This window comes from Alexandromys fortis, unplaced genomic scaffold, assembly GCF_014885135.2.
Source record: "Alexandromys fortis isolate MF-2015 unplaced genomic scaffold, M_Fortis_MF-2015_v1.1 scaffold_306, whole genome shotgun sequence".
NCBI lineage: Eukaryota > Metazoa > Chordata > Mammalia > Rodentia > Cricetidae > Alexandromys > Alexandromys fortis.
This window is the reverse complement of record NW_026068196.1, coordinates 393,760-419,432: the sequence shown is the minus strand read 5'-3', so window position 1 is coordinate 419,432 and position 25,673 is coordinate 393,760. Positions and strand designations below refer to the sequence as shown.

The following is a 25,673-nucleotide window of genomic DNA, read 5'->3' as shown; positions in this document are numbered from 1 at the left end:
GTTGTGGACTTCAAAAGCAAAGGAACCGTGTTTCCTCTGCCTTGGTGCAGCTCTCTGCACTAGTATGAGGCTGTAGTAGCCATTTAACTTTGTAATATTTCTCTCATTGCTGCTCTGAGTGCAACATTTTCCTGGCTGTTTTATTCTTCCATGTAAATGTCAGCACCAAATTCTTGGCCATCTGTAATAGTATGTACTGAGTGTCTACATGTATAAGGCTGTTCATTTTTGCATCTAGCCAACCCTATGCTCCACTCTTGCTTATAGTCTTGGCAATGCTCTTTCAATTAGTTCTCTGAAATCTTCTAAGCACTGTTATATTATTTTTATATGTGCTTGTTTTTATGTGTTCTTTTCCTATTTGTTCACTTATCTGAAAGAGGCCAGCACCTCAAATCAATGTCAAACAATGTTGGCATTGCTGGTGAACAAGAAGCTGCCTTTTATAAAGAAGCCGTTCGGTTTTAATTACACCTCTTTTAAAGTAGCCACAGCAACCCTGCTTGCCACAAGCCCATCTAGAAAAAATTTGTAGCTACCACAAGCTATGTTTAACTCTGTTCTTTTCTGTCTAGAATTCCTTTTTAAGCTTTCTCACATTTTGATATGGATGTAACTACCCACGTTGGTGTGCCAATTTGTAATAGAAGGCCGCTTGTTCCTTCCCTCCTCTCCTCACATTTCCTCCATCTTTCTCATACCCCACCTGCCAAACCATTCCTTAGAAAGTGTAAAACTTCCATGGGAAGTCAATAAAGTCTGACACTTCATTTGGAGGAAAGATCAAGACCCTCCCTGCTACTCAAGGCTGAGCAAGGAACCCTCCAAAAAAAGATGTGGTCCTAGATCCCAGCTCAAGCACTAGGTCCCACTATAAGTGGCCCACAGACTGTCCAAGTTTCACCTCTGTCCCTCACATTCAGTGGGCTTAATTTGGTTCTGTGCAGGTTCTCCAGCTTTCAGTCCAGAGTCAGTGAGCTCTCACTAGCTCAAATCAGCTATATCTGGGAGTATCACCATCATGGTCTTGACCCCTTTGCTCATATTATTAGTTCTCCCTCTCTTGAGCTGGTCTCAAGTAACTCATTCCAGTGCTTCATTGTAGTTCTCTGTATCTGCTTCCATCAGCTTCTGGATAAAGGTTCTATAATGTCAATTAAGGTAGTCATCAATCTGATTACAGGGGAAGGCCTATTTAGGCATTTTTTCCACTGTTGCTTTGAGTCTTAGCCAGGGTCATCCTTGAGGATTGCTAGGAATTTCCCAAGTGCTAAGTATCTCAAAAGCCCTTTAATGGCTCCCCTCAATCAAGATATCTCTTTCCTTTCTCTCCCTCACTGTCCTTCTATCTTCTTGAGTATTCCAATCCCTCATATTCTCCTCCTCTCCTTCCTTATCTCCTCCACCTCCCCTTCTACTCTTCTTTCTCCCTGCCTCTCAATTTTCTCAGGAGTTCTTGTCTGCTTTCCCTTCCCAGGGAGATGAATGTATGTCTCTTCTAAGACCCTCTTTGTTACCTAGCTTCTCTGGGATTATGAAATATAGGCTGGGTATCATTTGCTTTATATCTAATACCCACTTCTGAGTGAGTACATACCATGCTTGTCTATCTGAGTCTGACTTAACCTCACTCAGAATGGTTTTTTTTTTCTCTAGTTCCACCCATTTGCATGCAAATTTCAAGATGCCATTGCCTTTTCCACTGAGTAGTATTCCATTGTATAAATGTATCACATTTTCGTTATCCACTCTTTGGTTGAGGGGCATCTGGGTTGTTTCCAGGCTCTTGTTATTAGGAATAATTCTGCCATGAACACAGTTAAGCAAATGTCCTTGTGGTATAAGTGTGCATCCTTTGTGTATAGGCCCAAGAGAGATGTTGATGGGACCTGTGGTAGATGGATTCCTAATTTTCTGAGAAACTGCCACACTGATCTCCAATGTGGATATACAAGTTGGTGCTGTGGGAGCTCCTTCCACTCCTTCAGCCAATAGCCTTTAAGATACCAGTCTACTTGGACATGGTCTTTTTTGCTTTAAAAAGCAGCGGTAACCTTCCACTCTCTCTCTTGCTTCAGACTCCACTTCCGGCTACTAGACCCCTTTTCCTGGTCATGCAGTGGGATGTTGTCTAGGATGGTGATCTGTAAGTTTTTCCTTTAAATAAATAACACTTTTATTAGTCATAATTCCAAACTGGTGTGGGATTGTTTTGTGACTTATGCCTTCATCTGGTGCCCAACATTTGGTTTTAGAACCTCCCACCTTATCCCCCACCCCCAGCTCAGCTGCCTGCCACCAGCTCAGCTAGGCATGAGCCCTCCTTCAACTGCGGTAAGCCACAGTCATGTGGCAATACACAGATTAACAGGCAGTGTTTAAATGAATACAGTTTCTGTGTGATTATTTCGGGTGTAAGCTAGCCAGGTGGCCAGGACAAACAAAGGGCCCCCTTCCTTGCTACAGATTGGCTGTCCAATGTGGCAAACTAACTCTATGGAAAACCTAAAAGGGCCTAAAAAGAAACTCTAGAAAAAAATACAGAGTTTAACACAACTTCTTGCTGTTTGCTGGCTGCTTACCACAGCTCCCAGAGAGATGTTCCTAATTCATCTACAACAGTAAAAACGCTGCAGTGGTTTTAAAATGCTGACTTTCTGGGCTATGCTGCCAGTGTGATCTCTGGTTCCTAAGGGAGACAGCGCACTTGGATGGGGTTTGTAAGTAAAGTGCTACAGCTTGCTTGATGGCAATGTGGACTTGCTGTGTGCCTGGAACTGTGCGTGGCACAGGGGCACCAAATGGCTCTGAGGCACAAGTGGCTCCACCATGCTGAACTGTGAACTGTGCTGATCTCAGGCAGGAACTATCATATTTATCATAATAGTGCAGTTAAGGTTTAGACTGAGCAGGAAACAGGTGGTACTGTATTATCCCTACATGGCGCAACTTAAGTTTTTAAGAAGTGCTTAGCATTTTAAGACGTGCTCCTGAACAATAAAGAATTACAGATTCACAATAGGCCAGATTCAGACATAAAAGACCTCTTAATGGGTCATAGTGTTGAATAAATGTACATAGGCTTGGGAGAGAGAAGAAAAAGAATATAGAAAGTCATAAAATAAAGTTAATACTTAAAAGGGTAAAGTCTTTAAAGAGACAAAGTAAAGTGATAGAGTAAAAATAAACCATGTAAAAATGGAAAATTCACAGAGTCTGAATTCTGTATATTATTGTGTTTTCTTTAAATTTTTTGACTGTAAAGGAGCTAAGTATAGAGACACATCTCATTGTGTGGGCTGCTAAGCTAAACCAGAATGTATATTATAAAAATATTGACTTCAAAATTTGGGTCTAAGGATATGATGCTTTGGAAAAGAGATTCTTCTTTTGTTTTTACAGAAGATGAGAATCTGTGGATTGTTTCTACACCAGTATGGTTTCATAGACCAAGGCCTCTAGAACATTGCCGTGAACACCCTCCAAAAATTAATTCACTCAACTACTGACTGAGATGAACCTAGCACACAAGATATACCATGAAAGACCTGATTAACAGCACCCCCATATAGAATGAAGCAGTTTGGAGAGAAAAAACTGCACCCATAAACACAAATATTGTTTATAAGTGTTCTTTTACATTTAAATGGGATTATAATATAGAGATGAATAACTTGCATTGGTATGGATCTTGCTCTATTGAAACAAATTTAAGGTCAATTTTGTTATGTGTATATGTATTTCTGATCTTGATTAAAGTATTGTAATTGTGTAGCTCATTTAAAAATGTATAATTAAGAAATCTAGATTAATAGATAATCATCTAGAATATTCATTTGTAGTCATGTTAGATTTTCTAGATGTGCATAGATATATTTCAAATGGATAGGCATTCTTCATATATTTCAAAGACTAGAGAATATGGCATTTAAAATGTTTTAATAACTTAGGGCTTTTCATGATAATGAGACACATTTGCTCCTGGCAGCACCAAGCTACTTTTTGAGGTAGATGGGCATCGAAGATTCTCCTTATGGAGTTAGTTAGCCATTTGGGCAAAAAACTGCTCTTGTCTGGACTGTGATACAAACTGGACATGCAGTACCCACAGAGAGAGGACTGCTGAACTTGCCTAAAGGTGAGATGTTCCTTCGGGGTTCCTGTTTCATGAAAGAGTCTGCGAGACATTCTGGAGGACACAGAAAAAAGTGACTGAACTGTCATTAAATTTTTCTGCTTCATGGAAATGTCTTCTGGGCCTGTAGCCTGAAGATGGATGCCCCAATAGTACAGAAGAACTTTGGGTGACTGTACAGGCAGCAAGACATCTCTGTCAATTTTAGAGTTTTGGAAGTTGCCTACAATGTACTTCTTAATTACTTAGGTAATATTAGATCCTTCTGGAGTCTTTGATTGAGTTGAAGAATTGATAGTTATAATTATAATTTTCCTTAGTTATGATAAAATATAAAGTATATATAAATATTGCTTGATAACTGTTTTTTATATGTAATTTTACTATGTTAAAGTTAAAGCCTTCCTTTTTGTTTAAACAGAAATAGGGAAATGGTGTAGGAGTTCCTTCTGTTTGTGTGTTGCTTTCATTGGATAATGAATAAGGAAACTGCCTTGGCCTAGTTGATAGGACAGAACTTAGATAGATGGAGTAGACAGAACTGAATGCTGGGAAGAAGGACAGAGTGGCAGATGCCATGAATCTCCTGCCTGAGATGGACGCTGGGTAGAAGCTTGCCAGTGAGCCAGTCACGTGGCAATACACAGATTAACAGAAATGGGTTAAACTGAGATGTAAGAATTAGTCAATAATAAGTTATAGCTAATGGGCCAGGCAGTGTTTAAATGAATACAGTTTCTGTGTGATTATTTTGGGTTTAAGCTAGCCAGGCAGATGGGACAAACAAAGGGCCCCCTCTCCTTGCTACACACATGTATATCCACACACGTGCAAACATATACACATATACACATAAAAACAAAAAAAAATAGAAAGCTTAACCACAATTCACACTGGAATGTGAATCGCCCAGATACCTAAGAAATCTGAATTTGAGTCACCTTATTAGGCAAGAAACCATGATCAATTGTGGACAAAATAAATATGGAATGGGTAGAGGGACTACTGTATGTGTATGTATATGTATGTATATAAATGTATGTATATATTGCATAAATTTTAAAAGTTAATCTACAAAAAGGGGGTTGGTAGAGAGATGGTTCTGTAGTTAAGAACACTTTCTACTGTTCCAGAGGACCAGAGCTCAGTTCCCAAAACCCGTATCAGTCAGGTCGCAACCAACAGCTCCAGGCAAACCAACACCCAATCTTATAGCCTCCTTAGGCTCTTTCAAACATATGAGCCCACATACACACATGCTCATATAAATAAAAATTTTTAAAATAAATGCCATTCATGATCATGTGTACAACTGTAAGAATAAAAACTATAAGCATATTTTTATAATTCTCTTATGAGTATTAAATATTAATATTGTAAACAATTTTATGTTTTTTTGATTCGCTTTGTCATCTATCTTTTTTAAGACAGAGTCTCAAGATATAGACTTATCTAGCCAGGAATCCACTATGTAGTCCAGGCTACAGCTCACATGTACCTGCCTCTGCATCAGAAGTCTTGCGATTAAAGACATGCACTACCATACTCAGCTTGCCATTCTCTTATCAAACATAGAGGATCTGAATAACAGTTAAGATAGCATCTTATATTAAAGAAACTGGATATATATGGGAGGTATGAATTAGAAAAGAATAGAATTTCTGACCCAAACTTCCTTCTAAATATTTATGTTTATGTTTATGCCCACAAAAAAAAACTTTACTGCCCATCTTAGTCAGAGAAGCTTTATGCAATGAAACACAGTGAATAAACACTGCTGGCTGCTCGGGTGCTGAGAATCAGTGACAGTTCATGGCTCACTCTCAGAAAGAACATTTATTCAACACCTAGCAAGACTAAGGAAACATCATATAAGAAAGGAAAAGGGTAGGGGTGAGAGCCAGAAGATGTGGGAAAGTGTTGCAAATGCTATCTTCTGAGAATGGCACAACCATTACAATCACAATTCTGCAAGAGCCAGGTGTGGTGGCACAGGTCTTTAATCTCTCATGTCTTTGGCAGAGAAAGGCATATTTCTATGAGTTGCAGGCCAACCTGGTCTACCTAGTAAGTTCAAGGAAAGCCAGGACTATATAGCAAGACCCTGTCTCAAATACACATGCAAGAGAAAGAGAAATAGAGAGAGAAAGAGAAACACAGAAAGTGAGAGGGGGGAGAAAAGATGAAACCCAACTTCCCAAAATTTATTCTGATTGGTCCAACACAGTCATGATCAAAATACAGTCTCTTGAATCAGTGCATACACACAGCCCTCCATCTCTTAATTCACCAGTGTCTATCTCTATAAATCTCTACAGGAGAGGTATTTCCTCATCTTCCTCTTGTCTCTGCTCCTACCTTAAGAACCTTTCTGAATAAGTTTCTATCCCTATTTGTAGCCCACCTTTTCTCTTCCCTCTCCAGAAGCTTTCTTCATATCCTGAACAACTGTCACTTCGACTTGAAGCATAAGCTGACAACTAACTACCTCTGACAAAGATTACCAGGATTCATCAAGCCCAATGTTACCTTACATGTAATTTCTTCAGCAGGTATTAGTGGGCAGAAGAAGCACAGAGAAGAAATGGAAAAGGAAGGAGGGTCCATATGGGCATGCACATTGCCTATTGTTCTTGCCAAGAAACCTTGCATTGTTCATTATGCTTACTTCTCCAGCCCTGGGAATTTCCATTTACTATTGGAGTGGAGCAGAAAATGCTAATATAATACAACCATCATTGCACCAATTATTTGAGTCACAGCCTCACAGAAGTAGTAGGGCGTATGACTCCACTAGATTTTCACCATCACTGCTCAGAACAAGCTCTCTCAGCCCACAACAGAGCAAATTCTACATCCGACCCACTTTCATACCTACTAAGTGTTGGAAGCATCCATATGTTGCCTCTGAATATAAATATACATCTCTACCACCTTTCCTCCACAATTTCTAAGCTTAGCCAACAAGACTTCTCATTAAGATGCTAAATATTTTATTAGCTTCATCATTAAAGTTTCCAAGGTCAAAATAAAATCTGTTTCCTATTTTCTGCTGTCCAATGGATCTGAGTTATTCTCTTTGTAACAAGAATCTAAGCATTTATTTTACAGGCAGGGTTCCCCATCCTGACTGACAACTGTTTCTTCAATAGTAATCAAAATGGACTTGACCTTTCAAGAGCCCATCAAAAGGGAAGAGAAACACCATCTATGAGAAAGGAAATGTTGTCTATGATGTCTGCTAAGATGAACAGACATTAGCTAGATGGCATTGGGGATTTTCGCCCAAATGACATGTCTTGGTTCTCTTCTGGGAAAAATTGCCCAAGATATCAATGAATCTGTTTCCCACCCATAGAGATAAGCACCTTAAAGATTGTACTTGGAGTTTGTATGTTGGAATCAAGGAAATAAGATATTTTGGGGAAGTTAGCTCTGAAGATAACATGGGAATATTCTCTCTGAGGACCAATGAACTGTGCAGACAAACAACCTAAGGTCTCTGATTGGTTTCTGATTTTTAAACCTAAGCCTTTGTCATAACTCTACATTCAACTCTTTAAGAAAACTCTGAGAAAGATCTAGTAACTTTTTTCATCTGGTTTATTAGTAACAGAAAAGAGTCTAACACAAACAACTGAGAAATAAATACTTGCTATCTCTATACCTAATCCTGTGATTCACAGGCTTTTGGAATTGGTTTGTGGTAGATAATAAGAAAATATACAAAAATATGGAAGCTGGAAAACTCACTAATGGATGAAATTAGGTCCAAGACGGAAATCAAGATTTTTTATAGATTTCAATAAAAATGAAAATACAACATACCCAAACACATGGAACACAAAGACAGCAATGTTAAGATGCAAGTCCATAGCAATACATCAAATCTACATACCTACATCAAACATGAGAGCGTTATTGTATCAACAAATTAATAACACATTTGAAAATTCTAAAAAAAAAGAACAGCATAATACCCAAAAAGAGTAATTGGGAAGAAACAGTCAAATTCAGGGCTGAAATTAGTAAACCAGAAGCCAAAATAAAGCAATAAGACAATATTATAAAACTCTTTGGATTACTAAACTGGCAAAGCTACACAAAGGGCATGATATCTTTTGCTATATTCTTAATTTAAATACAATGATATCACATTCCCCTCCCTTTTCTTTCCACAACTACCCAGCCACTGTCCAATGAACCCCTGCCAGGCCCACCCTCTCAAGTTAACAAGATTTTTCTCTTGTATTATTGTAACATACACAAATTAATAAATACAACATCTCAGGTACATTATAGTTGTTTATCAGTACATAGTTTCAAGGCTGGCCACTCTGCACTGGAAAACCAATAATGGGGCTCATCATTTACACTCAATGATTGGCATCACCCCCAAAGATTCAGATTCATAATGTTTATAAGTTCAACATAATAAACATTGTGAGCATAAACTACCATATACACAGACTAAAAAACCATGATTATCTAATTAGAAGAAGAATTCCAACATTCCTTCAGAGCAAAAGTCCTGGAGAGACTAGTGATACAAGGGACATATCTAAACATAATAAATAACACATGCTGCAAGCCGACAGCCAGCATCAACTTAAATAGAAATTCAAAATATTTCCACTAAAATCAGTAACAAGGCAACAATGTCCACTCTCCTCATACCTATTCAATATAGTATGTGAAGTTTTATCTAGAGCCCGCTGTGGTTTTATCTTAATATTTTGGGTTATGTCGTTGGACTTTATATGACTTATTGGGGTTGGTTCATTAGTTGTTGATTGGTTTTGTTTTGATGGGTTAATTTTGAGGCTGAAACTCACCATGAACCTGAGAATGACCATGAACTTCTGATTCTCATGAGTTCAGGGGTCGCAGACATATATCCCACCAAGCCCAATTCAAGGCACTCCTGCAGATCTAAGCTAGGATTTTGGGAATGCCAGGCAATCACTGTACTGACTGAGCTGCATTGTCTATGCCTCCTTTCAAAACATTATTTAGGTTGGGTTTGGGTTTGGATTTACTTTTTCCTTAGCTCTTCAGGAATTACATAGAATGTACACAATAGTATTCACATTAGAAAAAGGATGGCAAACCAAAGTAATCTGAAGTCAGAAGCCTGTTCAACAGAAGTTGCAACCTTACTGTGAAAAACCTAAGGGAACAGACCCTTACTCAGGTAATAAGAGTGCTTCTGCTACAAGCTAGGGAAGTTTTGTTGGGCTAGAAGATTGGGGAGGAAAAGGGACTGTATGTGTGGACAGGTGGACAAGGTTCTATACCTGGAAAGGGATTAGGATTGTGGTTTGGTTGATTTTTAAGTACATGAGATGTTTTGTAGAACACTCTGTGCCTTTCTTAGAAACAGAAGTTCAGATTAAGGGTTCAAGATGGCAGCACAGCTATTCTATCAGTTTCAATGATGGATATCATATTAGATTAGGATCCATGTTTATGTGCACTACTCAAAAAGCATCGGGAATTTGCTTAAATCAGTTCAAGACATATGATACTCAACTATATATTCCAGAAAACTATAACCATGATCACTAGGTGAAAAGATCTCTCCTCAACACTTTCTTCAGAGCCCTAGCAACATCCTTATTCCTGAGAGTATAAATGAGGGGATTCAGGGTAGGAGTAATGATGCTATAAAAAACAGAACCAACTTTGTCTTGCAACGGAGTGCGCTGGGATCGGGGTCTCATATAGGAAAACATACCAGCACCATACCAAAGAGAAACCACAATGAGATGAGAGCTGCAGGTGGCAAAGGCATTTCTCTTACTCCCAGCTGAGTGCATCTGTATGACACTGTGCAGAATGAATCCATAGGATGTAGAGACAAGAATGATAGGGAGGAGAAGAAGACCAACGGTACTGATGTAAACTGTGTTCTCATACAAGGTGATGTTCCCACACAGCAACTTCAAAACAGCTGGAAATTCACAGTAGAAGTGGTGGATGATTCTTGAACCACAGAAAGGGAAGCTCATCAAGATGGATGTGTGGATTAGGGAGTTCACAGATCCACTCAACCATGACATGACAGCCATCATCACTCTGACTCTTCTGCTCATGAGCACAGTGTAGCGTAAGGGGTGACAGATGGCAACATAGCGGTCATAAGACATGAGAGCCAGAAGGACACATTCTGCACCACCAAGACACAGGTACATGAAGTGCTGGGTGGCACAGCCCACAAATGAGATGGACTTCTTCCCAGACAGGAAGTTGGTTGCCATCTTTGGAATTGTTGTGGAGACTTGCATGAGATCCATGAGGGACAGCTGGCTGAGCAGGAAGTACATTGGTGTGTGAAGATGGGGGTCAGTGCAGATGAGGAGGATGGTGAGGCTGTTGCCACTCACTGCAGTAAGGAACACCAGCATGATCAGGAGGAAAAGACAAAGGGAGTTGAAGGAGTCATCAAAGAGCCCTTGAAGGATGAAGTCTTCCAGAGACGTCTGGTTCCACCCCCACATGTTTCTTCTTCATCCCCTGAGAGAACCAGAAGAATGGAGTGTGATGCAAGAAACACAACTTGACAATAAACACTTCCTTTCTCAGGAAAAATGTGAAGTTTTTTTTCTTCATCTACCTATTCTCAATGCCTTTGTATATATCCATTGGACATGATACTGGGCCACATGTGGACAATTTGTAGAAGTGTATCTATTTATAATTATGCAACCACTCTAGCTCTCCAACTGATATTTTAAAAAGACAAACCTACAAATCTCTCTTGAAAATCATCATCACTGTGAAGTACCAGAATATCTACATTGTATAGAAAGCCAAACATTGGAGCTGAGGTGACATCTCGCCAAGTACAATGCAAGGTGCCATACAAACTTGACTACCCAAGGCTGATCCCCAAGGCTTTTGTAGAATTATCGAGTGTCAATGGGGTTGAAATTTGTGAAATGCTGTCCACTAGACAGGACATGTCCACTGTATTCCTAAACTTACTTGTGTTAGGATCACCTGCATGAGAGCAACCCACTTTCCATCAAGGAGTGTGACACAGTCTGAGTAAGCTACAAACAAAAGGGAGGAACTGGAGGGAGAAGTACATGATAGGGGAGAGGTAGGAGGGAGCCCACCTGCATGCGATCAAGATACATAGTACATGAATAAGGAATTGTGGGGGTGTCTTAATAATAAAAGATTATTAAGTTTTGGTTCTTTCGAAATGAGTCACTGTGTTTCATATTGTTTTCATGGAAACTTAAGGACAGTTTAAAGTAGTAGTTCTCAGCCTTCCCAGTACTGCAGTCCTTTGATACGGTTCCTCGTATTGTGGTGACCCAAGAAACATAAAATTGCTTTCACTGCTAGTTATGAATTCTAAGTATTCTTGGTTGTGACTCACAGACCGAGAGCTGCTGAATTAAAGAAACACAGAAGAGTAGTAACATAAAGCATAATAAAGCAGCTCTGTGCAGACTCCCCTGAAGATAAGCAGGAGATACCTCCTGCATGTATTTGTGCCCACCAAATCATGTATCATGGACAGAAGAAATAAGGATTGTAGATGTTCATCAGCCAAGATTTCCTATCCATAATTTATCTAGTTCTCATATGAATACTAATAAGATTGATTGCTGAATTGCCTTGGTGAAACATAACTCAAAGAAATCTAAATTGATTTTACAAGTAGTACCCTATCTTTCTTAGGCTTTCCCCCACCCTTTTGTATTTTTTACAATGTCCTCCTGAGTGCAACAATCCCTAAATCGTGAAGGACAGGAAGATGCTCCTGAAACAGGAAGTAAACAAACTTCACACATTTAGGAAACCTGAAACTTTCAAGAGTCTTGAGAATTCCTTCCCAAAGATGTGGAAACAGCAAACACTAACTGGGGAGGAGACTTTCACAAGCCAAGTTATTAAGAAGTAACTCTCCTACCCATGGGGCTGGCTGCAGGGCACACAAAGAGCTCAGGGTGAAACATTATGAGTTTTCAGGTTGGCTCTTCTGTGATGTACCTACTTTTGAATTCACCATGCTCCTGAAAGTAGCCACTTGTCATAATTAATAAACTGCTTGCTTCACCAAATTGAACTCAGCTATAATCATTACTTTAGACTGTCATAGATTTGGGGTGAGTAGATGCTGTGTTTGTCATATATCCGTGGGAAAAAATTATCACACAACACATACTAAAGATCTTTAGTACATTCCAGATTGTTTAGGATTTCAAGCAAAGAACTCATAACTAAATGCATTCTTCATAGACTAATTGAACCAATGAAAAATTCTATTTCTTAGACCATTTGTTAACCAAGGCAGCTCAATGTCTAATCTTTACAGCTATCACTTAAGTGGGTATTTCAGTCTTATCCTATGTGGAATTACATATGAACTTTAAGTCCAGTAAGAAGGTTCTTTGATGAAGAAAGCATTCTCCATGCTTGACAAACTGAATTCAAACCACAGGTTTCAAATGATGAAAAAAAAAAATCTAAATCCTACAGGTTATCTTCTGAACTCCATACAAATAGCAGTGGCAGGTGATTCACATGCAAATTAATTAATTAGTTTAAAAAGTAAATAATTAATAAAGTAATTTTAGAGGCACAAATAAAATTCTCCTTACTATCCCTGATTGCTTCAGCAGCTGGGAAATCTATAAGCACACATACTTATCAATCACTTACCACATCAGTGCCCAGCCAATGGTCTCTGGATACCCTTATCAAAAGCACTCAATTATCTGGTTCCTTGATTCCTCTAGGAAGTTGCTGACATTCTCCTCAATCTACTTTGGGATCTTTGAAGACATTTTTCTCTGATTTCTATCAAGGTTGTCCTCTCATGCTCTAACAGCAACACCCTGTGACTTAAGGGATTGCTGACATTCATCAAATTACTAGTAAAGGTTTCCAGGATACTGCAATGCAAACATTATCATACCTGGAATTTCCTCAGCAGAGACCAGGGGTCAGAACAAACATATGTGTACAATGGAGCCAGCAGGAGAGTCCACCCTGACACATAAACACGTTGGCTACTATTCTGCAAAGCAGCCCTTCCCTTTAGTGCACATCACACTTCCTTCTCTAACCCTGGACATATTCACTTGCTAGCAAACTGCATTAATTACCCCAAAAGCAGCACCACAGGAACAACTGGAATCTCACAGCCTGTGTTCACATTCTGAACTCTGCCAACAAATTGCACCACAATCTTGCTCAGGTCTGTATCCCTAACAGACAGACTATTGCCAGGAAAGACACAGCCGTGATCTAATGCAAATTATGCTAGTTCAGTAGTACAACCATTCTGAGAGTTCTCTCTGAATCAAAACCTCTACTCTAGACAGCTTTCCATCCCAGCTCAAGAGCATGAGCAGGAAAGATTTCCAAGATTGCAATACAGTTTCAATCATCAATTTCAAAAGCCAAGAAAAATTAGAATTTGGCTTTCTCTGCTGTTTGGATTCCTAAACCTCTCTGTATTATATATAAATGGATACTCTACTTCTGTTATTGAAGTTAAAATCAACAGATCCAGTCAGGAAGACCAATTCTGATTCTATAAAGGTCACTAAAGACACCAGAATTGAAATGGCCTTTGGTGAACCAGACAAGAGCAAAGAGGAAAGCCATCTATGAGAAAAGAGACCTCTCCAAGCAAAGGACCTGTAATGCCAGCTGGGCCAAGATGACAACACTAAATTGACAGCATAGGGACTTTCCCACAAAGGCTGCCTTCTGGACCTCTCCTGGGAACTCCTACCCTAGACGGCTCTGCACATTGAGAAATGAATCACCTTAGACTTTACTTCGAGTTTGTTTGTGGAGTCAGGGGAATAAGGTATCTGGGAAGAGTTGGTCCTGGGGATAATGCAGGAGTATTCTAACTAGAAATGAATTAACCATGATGAATCATTGCTAAAGTCATAGTTTCTTGTTTTGGAATGTATCTCTATCTCTCTCTTGACTCTTTCCATGCAACCCTTTGACATTGTCTAACCAAACATCACTGAAAGAGGTGTCCCTAGAGTGCTGAGTGGCAAGGAAAGCACTGATCTCTGATGTGGGAGGGTCATCTGTTGATGTGTTACTCTCATTAGACAATAAAGAAAACTCCTTGGCCTGATAGGTCAGAAAATTAGGTAGGTGGAGTAGACAGAACAGAATTCTGGGAAGAAGGGAAGTGAGCCAGACACCATGCCTCTCCTCTCCAGGACAGATGCGATGAACCTCCAGCCCAAGATGGACGCAGGTCAGACATGCTGAATCTTTCCCGGTAAGACATCACCTCATAGTGGTACACAGATTACTAAATATGGGTTAAGCAAGATATGAGAGTTAGCCAAGAAGAGGCTAGATATAATGAGCCAGGCAGTGTTTAAAAGAATACAGTCTCTGTGTAATTATTTTGGGGCATAAGCTAGACAGGGGGCCAGGAGCCGAGTGGCATGAACACAGCCTGCAGGTCCTTTTACAAATGGCGCCCAGACGTGGATAACTGAATCCACAGAAAGTCTGAGAAAGCTTGGAAAAGAATAGAGTAAAGCATGTTTTCTTGGTAGCAGCAATTTCTTGGGTCTGCTCTGCTTGCTAGAGGCAAGCAAGTACTCTCAGCTAAGAAAGGCTAAGAAAGGCTTCCTGACTCAGCTTTAGCTACAAAACCCTGCAGCTCTTTTAAGAGGTCCTGCCATGAAACACTTAAATGGTGTTTGCTGGGAGCCGATTCGAGTGGCTGCCATTACAAGAGGGCGCTTGGCCCTGGCCTTGGTTGGTAAACTATTCCATATTAGGCAATACAGTGGAACCGTGCCTCTCGCATGTGCAGTGGTGATGATGTGCTTAGGGCCAATCCCATGGCCAGGAGCATCAGCAGGCCCAATCCAGGCACGACTCATTTCCTTACCCCCTATATAAGCAGCCGGGGCCCCTCGCTTCCGCTCTCCCTTCAACCAAGAGGCTCCAATAAAGCGTGATTTGCAGAAGAATCCTCGATTTGTGGTCGTCCTTCCCTGCTGGTCAGGGAGTGCGCCGCAACTGGTGCCGAAATCCCGGGACGCTGGGACAAGCTTTGGTCCCGAGTGAGGGGCCAAAGATGATTCAGAACTCGACACGCGAAGCAGCGATGTCGGTGAGTGCTGGGGTTGCACCTGAGGTATTTTGCTTGATCTTTGTGGCCCTCGTGATTGTCGTTTTTCTGTGCTGCTTTTGATTGCACTGGGAAGGGAGGAGGGCACTGCAAGCACACCAGGGCAGCCTATCAGAGTCGGATTCAAAAGGGGGGGGACTTAGGCAGGTCTAGACCGAAAAGAATAAAGATAAAAAGGAAAAGGTTAACAAGATAAAGGTATACCTAGAGAAGAAACTCAAGAGAACCCTCAACGGGAGGAAGGGGATGGAAAGGAAAAGAACCGGCTTTACCTAATCTTCACAGAGTTGACTGACTTAGATTTCTCGGACGACGAACTCAGCTCACAGGATGAGGGGGAGCTAGAGGAGGAGGCTGCTAAGTATAAGGAAAAAAGGTATGAGCGGGACTATCACCATCCCCCAGCCTATAACCCACCCGATGCTCGCACGTCCGATGGAGGGTGTGTCTTGCCCCTCGGCACCGCCATTAGGTGCACAAGTGGCTGAACCAGGAAGGGGTTGCCATTATATCAGCCAGAGCACTTGGGCACGCTTAGCCTCAGCATACCCGGTGATGGAAGATTCCATCACCCATCATAGGTGGTATGAGCCAGTGCCATATAAACAATTAAAAGATCTGGTAACAGCAGTTAAGGATTTTGGGGCTACTGCAGATTATCCAATCGCCCTCTTGCGCAGACTTTGCACCTAGGTGCTGACGCCTACAGATTGGACAGAGATGGCCAGGGCCTGCTTGACTCGGGGACAGTTTCTGGATTTCAAGTTTCTGGTTGCCGATAGAGCCCATACCCAGGCTAGAGTTAATGCTCAAAATGGTCATCATGATTGGACAGCTGGTATGCTTCTGGGACAAGGACAGTTCGCTGGCAACCAGGTTGGACTCCCTCTAGAGGTCTATCAGCAAATAAGTGATATTCACTACAAGGCCTGGAAGGCGCTCCCCAATAAGGGGGAGGTAGCTGGCAATCTAACCAAAGTTATTCAGGGGATTGTGGAGAGGGCAAATAGAAGCCTTAAAGAACTACTACAGAAACAGAAAGGGAGAAAAGCGGAGACAGCTTCCCCCAGGAACAGAGTTGCACTGGCACTCTTTACTTTTAACTTTTTGATAGTTGATGGCCGGGGCAGAACAGCTGCTGATCGGCATGCTGCAATGACCCTTGAAGATAAGGGAGAGGCCGTCATGTGGAAGGATGTGTTGGTTAACAAATGGTATGGCCCGGATCCTGTCATCAGAAGATCCAGGGGCGCTATTTGTGTTTTCCCGCAGGGTCAAGAGGTGCCTCAATGGGTTCCGTGCCGATTGACAAGAACCATTAAGGATGATTCAGTTGCTCCCCAGCCAATGGAGGAAGGCCATGGTCTGGTCGAAGATGATGCCGCTGCTGTTTCTGATGATGATGGCGATGACAATCCGGATTCAGGCGGAGCAGAGATAGGGAATATTGTCTGCCTTCCCTAAGCCGATTCCTGTTTGCCACAATGCTTTGGTTTTCCCCCGCTTTTTTTATTACCAACAAGGATTTGGGCCTCCCCATGTTACAGGCTTTTGGTTCAATGGAACCTTCTTAAAATCTGCTAATAATTCTGACCCCTCGCCACCTTTGCAGCCATGGCTTGCTCCTCATTGCTGGGGGTCTTATGAGGAGGGAGTAGTCTGGCCCTGGACGGATTGCCAGTAGGCCGGCCGTGGTGGGCCGGGCGGGGCCTTCTCATTTATTCACATTCTCTCCCGATTTGCATGGCCCCAGCCCTCAGGTGCATTCTTTTACTTCCGGTTTTTTTCTCCTTCAAGATGAAAGAATGACGTCCTATAATAAATGGCTTCTCTGTGAGGTTAATGGCGGTTGCTCTGATCTCTCCCCTTTTGTGTTACTTCAGGGAAGGCAGGCCGGACAGAGCAACTTTAGTTGTGCTACCTACACCACTAATAAGTGCAAAGTGAGTAATGGTACAATGTTTTTTGCATACTGCAAAGGAGGATGTATAGTCTGCCTCTGGCTAATATGCCGCCTCCGAGCTCAGACATCTTGAGATAAGGTTGTGGTTCTACAAGCATTAGCCGCTTTGGAGAATGGCGATTCACCTCAATTATGATTATCTGTCCCAAAAGGCCAGTAGGTTTGTTCCTTGCATAGCCTTTGCACTCTCAGAAAGAAATTCTCCATGGCACTGAGGAAGGTATGCATTTTTACTCTGAGTACTGCCTTTGCACCTCCCAGGAGTTTATTCCATTGCACGGGAGAAGGAGAACCAGGAGTTTTGGGCCTCCTTTCATCGGTCCTCGCATCATGAGGTGAGGACCTGAACGGGAGTAAGACCTTCTCACTGGCCTACAGAGAAAAAAAGGGGGAGCTGCTGGGAGCCGATTCGAGTGGCTGCCATTACAAGATGGCACTTGGCCCCGGCCTCGCTTGGTAAATTATTCCATATTAGGCAATGCAGTGGAACTGTGCCTCTTGCATGCACAGTGCTGATGATATGCTTAGGGCCAATCCCGTGGCCAGGAGCATCGGCAGGCGCGCATTGGCCAATCCAGGCACGACTCGTTTCCTTACCCCCTATATAAGCAGCCGCCGCTTGGCGCTTGGGGCCCCTCGCTTCCGCTCTCCCTTCAACCAAGAGGCTCCTATAAAGCGTGATTTGCTTGGTGGCAAGGACCTTGAAACCCCATAGAGTTGTGGCGATAAACATGGCTACAGCCAGTACCTCTGCTGTGAGGCTGGAAAGCTAAGGAATGGGCTGGATCTAGCTAGAAAAGCCACTGCTTTCATTCTACCCATATTGCTCAGTAATTTAAAGACTCATGTAGTCAGAAAAGGAGAATATACAGTAAAGAGAGATTCAAAGACAAAGAAAACCTCTAAATGATTTACAGTGTGTTAAAAATATATTCAGGCTAAAAGTTAAAGTTCTTAAGGTTCAAAAAAGAAAGAGAGTAGTGGGGTGTGGTAGTACACACCTTTAATCACAACACTTGGGAGGCCAAGGTAGATTGACCTCTGTGAATTCAAGGTGTGGCAAGACACATCTTTAATCCCAATGCCTGGGAAGCAGAGACAGACAGATCTCTGAAATTTCAAAGACAGCCTGGTCTACAGAGTTATCCAGGACAAAGATATACAGAGAACCTGTCTCAAAAAATAAAAGTAAAAATATACAAAATAGAGGTTAAAGTAAAGCCACACAAAGATGGAAAATACACAGAGAATCTTGATACTATATACTGTTATGCTCTCTTTGTATTGTTTGAATGCTGAGGAAGGAGCAACAGCTGCTAAAAGGTATTTGTTTATAAATGCTGCTGAACTAATCCAAGATAGATATTTTGAAAACACCTTGACTTCAAAATTTGGATTTAAGTTTATGATGCTTTGGAAAAGTCCTACTTTTGTTTTCACAGAGGATGAGACCCTGTGGATTGCTTCTATCTCAATATGATATGATAGACCACACCCTCCTGAAAGGTTGCTGTAAACACCCTCAAAAATTTTCTTCACTCAACTTCTGACTGAGATGAACCTGGCACATGGGTTACACCTTAACAGACCTGATTAACAGTGCCCCCATACAGCAGGAAGCAGTTTGGAGAGAAATAACTGTGCCCATATTCCCAAATATTTTTTATAAATATTCTTTTACATTTAATGTGGGATATGATATAGATATGAATAATTCACATTGGTATAAGTTCTGCTTTGTTGATATAAATTTAAGGTCAATTTTGTTATATGTATATGTATTTCTGACCTTGACTAAGGTACTGTGATTGTATAGTTCATTTAAAAATGTAATGTATATAGGTTGTTAATGGATAATCATCAATAATCAAGATTGTAGTCATGTTAGTTAGATTTTCTAGATATATAGAGATATATTTCAGTTAGATAGGCATTCTTCATGTATTTCAAAGACTACAAAATATGGTATTTAATGTTTTAATAACTTAGGGCTTTTCATGACAATGCAGCACCAATCTACTTCAAGAGGAAGATGGGCATCGAAGAGGCTCCTTACAGAGTTACTTAATCATTTAGGCAAGAAACTGCTCTTGCCTGGACTGTTGCATAAACTGAACACAAAGAACCCGAAGAAAGAGGACTGCTGAACTTACCTAAAGGTGAAATGGTCTTTCGGGGTTCCTGAATCATGAAAGAGTCCGTGAGACATTCTCCAGGACATAGCAGATAGTGACTGAACTGTCTTTGAAGTTTCCTGCTTCATGGAAATGCCTGTTGGAAACTATGGGCCTGTAGGCAGAAGATGGATGCCCCAACGGTACAGAGGAACTTTGGGTGACTGTCCAGGCAGCGAGATGTCTCTGTGATTTCTAGAGATTTGTAAGTTGCTTACTTCTCATTTACTTAGGTAATATTATATCCTCCTGGAATCCTTGATGGAGCTGAAGAATAGATAGATAATTATAGGTTTTTTTTGTTATGATAAAAGATAAAATAGATATAAATATTGTAACTGTAATTCTTACTTGATAATTGTTTTGTTATCTGTAATTTTACTATGTTAAAGTTAAAGCCTTTTTTGTTTAAACAGAAAAAGAAGAAATTATGTGGGAGGGTCATCTGTCGATATGTTACTCTCATTGGTCAATAAAGAAAACTGCTTGGCCTGATAGGTCAGAAAATTAGGTAGGTGGAGTAGACAGAACAAAATTCTGGGAAGAAGGGAAGTAAGCCAGACGCCATGCCTCTCCTCTCCAGGGCAGATGTGATGAAGCTCCAGCCCAAGATGGACGCAGGTCAGACATGCTGAATCTTTCCCGGTAAGACATCACCTCATAGTGGTACACAGATTACTAAATATGGGTTAAGCAAGATATGAGAGTTATTCAAGAAGAGGCTAGTTATAATGGCCCAGGCAGTGTTTAAAAGAATACAGTCCCTATGTAATTATTTCAGGGCATAAGCTAGCCAGGGGGCCGGGGGCCGGGTGAAAGAAACACAGCCTGCTGTTCTTTCTACATATCTCTCTACTAAAACACCCTAAAGAATCAGTCAATGTGCCTGCAACTCTCAGTGTTTGTAGACACTGCTTAACTGCAAACAACCTATGGCTATAAGAGTCATAAGAAATGTAGAGTTGTAGGCAACCAGACTATCACAGGCTTTTAACTCTTAATCTCCTTAAGAGTCACTGGTTTATGAGACTCCACAATTTCTACACAATGATAGGGCCCTGACCACAGGACCCTCCACAACACAATCTTACACCTAGTTAATCTTCTTTGCAGGACAATTTCTGGTCTTCTTCCTACAAAAGACTGATTTAGGTACTGAAGATGTGGCTCAATTGGTAAAGTGAAACAGGTGGAACTCTCCTTGCTGCCCGTCCCCTAATGTAAAAAGTAGCATTACTAGAAACCCAAGTACAGGAGAGAAATGAAAGCAAGAGGACACCTACAACTTGCCAGCAAGCCAGTCCAGCTCAATCAGTGAACTCTAGGTTCCATGACACAGCCTATCTCAAATATACTGTGTCAAGTGCCTAAGGAAGACACCTGATCGAAACCTACAATCTCCATATACATTTGTACACACTCATGTACAAAATAAGTACACATAAAGAAAGACTGATATTTTTGGCTGTCTCCCAACACCCAAAGCTGATGCAAGGCTCCCTGAATTATTATGTCCTGGTTTTCCAGGATCCCAAATTGCTCAGACGCAAAGAGTAGGCTACCTCCAAGATGGCACCTGGCTATAGCACTCTGAATAAGGGGAGCAGTGAAATTGGTTTCTGCTGCAGTGCTAACTTGAGGAGTGATTCCCACATCAATTTCCAAACTGGATGTAAAGCTTGGAAGAACCACGGTTTGCCACTGTGTGTACAACTGCCAGTCTTTTGTTACCAAGGGTGCCTGGCTCAACTTGTAGCTGTGTGTGTATGTGTTATGAAAGTGTACATATTTCTTTGGGTGCCCATGTGTGTTCACAGATGTATAAGCTGAAAGTGATACCTAGCTCCTTCTACAAAAAAAGCTAGAGTTTCTGATTGAACCTACAGCTTACTTGTGACTAGATCAACTGGCCAGAAAACCTCAAGGATCATTCTGTCTCCTCATCCTCTACCTAGAAATGTGGGTATAGATGTCGTGGTCAAGTTCAACTTCCTACATGGGTACTGTAACTTACTTGATAGAGTGCTTCCCTAGTATACATAGAGCTCTGAGCATCACATAAGCCAAGTGTATTGTCACATGCCTGTATTTCCAAGAAGAAGCTGAGGATCAGAAGTTCAAGGTCATCTTTGGCCTATGTAGCACGTTTGAAGCCAGCTTGATCTACATAAGAACCTGTCTCAAAAACAAGTCTATAAGAAGTATAAGAAAGAAGAAATCTGTGTTTGGAAAGAATTACTTTAGCTACTGTGTGGAAACATACACAAGGAACAGGGATACCGGACTACTGCAATGGAGCTGGAGACAGGGGTCAGTGATTAAACTGCCTGCAGCTCCAGAATGAGGACCTGAGTTTGTACCCCAGTACACCTGTACAAGTCAGACATGGTAGCTTGCATTGTAATCCCAGCATTCCTATGGGCAGATGAGAGGGGGAGGAAGAACAGTAATCTGCATAACATTTTTTTTAATTTTTTTGTTTTATTTTTAAAGAAACTATCTTTCATTTTACATACCAATTCAAGTTCCCACTTCCTCCACTCCTACCATCCCTTCCACTGTCTGCCCATCGTAGGCAATACTTCTCAGAGAAGGTAAAGCACACTTCTTTGATAAGGACCAAGGTCCTCCCTACTATATCTAGGCTGAATAAGGTATCCCTCCAAAGTGAATGGGTTGCAAAAAGCCGATACAAGCAGTAAGGATGAATCCTGGTTCCACTGCCAGTGGCCCTTCAGTCTGCTCCAGTTATACAACAGCCATGTACATTCCAAGGGCCTAGTTTGGTCCTATGCTGGTTCCTTCCTGGTTCAGTCAGAACTGGTGAGCTACCATTAGCTCAGGTAAACTCTTTCACTGGTTGTCTCCATCATGGTCTTGACTTCTTTGCTCATATTCTCACTCCTCCTACTCTTCAACTGGACTTTGGGAGCTCAGCCAAGTGTTCCACTGTGGCTCTCTCTACCTCTGTTTCCATCAGGTGCTGGATGAAAGTTCTATGGCCACATTTAAGATCTATCCAACTACAGGGCAAAGCCAGTGTGGGCACCCTCTCCACTATGGCTTAGGGTCTTAGTTGGGGTCATCCTTGTGGATTCCTGGGTCTTTCTCTAGTGCCAGTTTCTTGCTAGCCCCATAATGGCTCCCTAAATCAAGATATCTCTTTCTTTGTTCTCATCGCTGTTCTTTTCCCCTCTTGACTACCGTGCTCCAAGTTCTCCATCCCTTCCCTTCTTCCCTCCTCCTCCTTTTCTGCCCTCCCTTCTGTCCTCACCCCATGCTGCAAATTTTCTCAGGAGATCTTCTACTTCCCATATATGTTTCTCTATATATGTTTCTCTTAGGGTTCTCTTTGTTACTTAGCTTCTCCAGTATTGTGGACTATAGGCCAGTTATCCTTTACTTTACACAGCATCCACTTATGAGTGACTACATACCATGCTCATATTTCTGGATCTGGGATAACTTGCTCAGGATGGTTGATGGTTTCGTTCTAGTTCAACTGATCTTCATGCAAGTTTCAGGATGTCACTGTTTTGTATGTACCACATTTTCTTTATCTCTTCTTAAGTTGAGGGGCATCTAGGTTGTTTCCATGTTCTAGCTATTACAAATAATGCTGCTATGAGCATAGTTGGACAAATATCCTTGTAGCAGTATTCAGCATCCTTTGGGTATATGCCAAAGAGTGGTATTGCTGGGTCCTGAGGTAGGATGATTCCCAATTTTCTAAGAAACTGTCATACTGATTTCCAAAGTGGTTGTACAAGTTGTTATTCCCACCAGCAATGAATGGATGTTCCCCTTGGTCAGCATCTTCTCTAGAATAAGATATCATTGATGTTTTTGATCTTAGTCATTCTGACAGGTATAAGATGGTATCTCAGAGTCGTTTTGATTAGCATTTCCCTGGTGGCTAAGGATGTTGAACATTTCCTGAAGTGTCTTTTTGCCATTTGAGATTCCTCTGTTGAGAATTCTCTGGTTCTGTCCCCCATTTAAAAATTTGATTATTTGATATTTTTGCATTTAATTTATTAAGTTTTTGTTATATTTTGGAGATTAGCCTTCTGTCCAATGTGGAATTGGTGAAGATCTTTTCTCATTGAATGGGCTGCCTTTTTATCTTATTGACTGTATATCTTGCTCTACAAAAGCTTCTCAGTTTCAGTAGTTTATTTATTGTTGCTCTCAGTGTTTATGCTACTGGTGTTATATTTAGGAAGTGGTCTCCTGTGCCCACACACTGAAGGCTACTTCCCACTTTCTCTTCTATCAGGTTCAGTGTGATCAGATTTATATTGAGGCCTTTAATCCATTTGGACTTGAGTTTTGTGCATCGGGATAGATATGGATCTATTTGCATTCTTTTACATGTTGACATCCAGTTATGCCAGCACCATTTGTTGAAAGTGCTTTTCTTTTTCCATTGTATAATTTTAGATTCTTTGTAAAAATCACCTGATTTTTCACAGATGTGTGGATTAATATCAGGGTCTTTGATTCAATTCCATTGGTCCACCTGTCTGTTTTTATGCCAATAACAGTATATTTCCATTACGATACCTCTACAGGTATGGTGGAGCTTGATGTCAGGGATGGTGAGGGCTCTGGAAGTTCCTTCATTTTAAAGGGTTGTTTTGGCTATCCTAAGTTTTTTTTGTTTTTCCATATGATATTGAGTATTGTTATTTCAAGGTCTGTGAAGAATTGTGTTGGGATTTTGATGGTAATTGCATTAAATATATAGATTGCTTTTGGTAGGATTGCCATTTTTACTATGTTGATATTAATAATCCAAGAGCCTGGGAGATCTTTCCATTTTCTGATATCTCCTTCAATTTCTTTCTTCATAGATTTAAGGATCTTTTGTACAGGTCTTTCACATATTTGGTTAGATATTTTATGTTATTTGTGGCTATTGTGAAGGATGATGTTTCATCATTTGTATGTAGGAGGTTTACTGATTTATTTGAGTTGATCAATCTCATATGGAAAAGCAAAAACAATCCTGTACAATAAATGAACTTCCAGAGGCATCACAATCCCTGACATCAAGCTATATTACGAAGCTACAGAAATGAAAACAGCTTGGTATTAGCATAAAAACCGAGAGGTTGAACAATGAAATTGAACCAAAGGCATGAATATTCATCCACACACCTATGATCACAGCAATCGTGTGATTCCTGGTGATTCTGCTGACCCATACATCAGTGCCAATCACCAGAGAAGCTTCCTCCTGCACTAGGTGGGAGATAACATGGAGACTCAGGATAATGTGCAGAGAGTGAGAGACTTTATAATGTTCAGTCCTAAATGAGATGTCTTTATAGAACCCCTCCACTCAAGGTTAGGGAGCTGTGTGGAAGAGGAGGGAGAAGAATAGTAAGAGCCTGGGCTGATGGGCAATACCAAGAAAAGAGTGTCTTCCTGACTCAACAGGACTGATGCATCTGTGAACTCAGACTGCAGCAGCATGAGCAGGGCCTATGCAGGTTCAAGCCACATGGGTACCAGACCCGAGAGGGGAAGGAATGTGAGTTCTCAACTGTATCCATGAAGTAATCTGCAATTGCACTGCTCTCAAAATAAAAAAATAGTGATATCTGATGGCATCTCCCTTGGTAAATACATACTCCTGCCAAAAGTAGATGACCAACAGGAAGTGAACTCAATGATATATTTCAAGATTTTGTGTCCTATTGCTTTGTTTGTCCATTCTTTGTCATGCTGGTTTTTGCTTACATATTACGTGTCTTAGTTAAGGTTTATTGTTGCTGTGAAGAGACACCAGGACCTTGGCAACTCTTATAAAAACATATTTCATTGGAAAGGCTCGCTTACATTTTCAGAGGTCTTCATGGAAGGAAGTATGGTAGCACGCAGGCAGATGTGATGCTGGAACCGAGAGCCCTACATCTTGACCCAGAGGCCATAGGAAGTTAACTTACTGACACACTGAGTGAAACTTGATAAAAGAACCTCAACCACTAACCTCACAATGATACACAACCTCCAACAAGGCCTCCTAATGGTCCCATTCTCCTTGGAGGTCATTTTTGTCAAACTACTGCATTAAGTTTTCGGTGTTAATGTTTCTATGGGATTTGAGGTGTGTATGTGAGTGTGTGTGTGTGTGTGTGTGTGTGTGTGTGTGTGTGTGGTGCCTGCCTTGTGATTTCGTTTGATTTTTTTCTTTTTTTTTTCTTTTTTTTATTGAGAATAAGAAAAAAAAGTTTCCGCCTCCTCCCAGCC

General features: G+C 41.0%; 2 protein-coding genes across 3 annotated transcripts in view; one reads left to right on the top strand and one right to left on the bottom strand.

Annotated features, from left to right (window-relative positions):
• LOC126492996 (cytochrome P450 3A31-like) overlaps positions 1-25,673 on the top strand; it is a 287,886-nt gene that overhangs the window by 160,464 nt on the left and 101,749 nt on the right. The window lies entirely within an intron of this gene.
• Positions 9,605-10,635, bottom strand: LOC126492999 (olfactory receptor 2AE1-like). Its single transcript, XM_050129727.1, has one exon. The coding sequence runs from the start codon at positions 10,633-10,635 to the stop codon at positions 9,700-9,702; it is 936 nt and encodes a 311-aa protein (XP_049985684.1). The 3' UTR covers positions 9,605-9,699.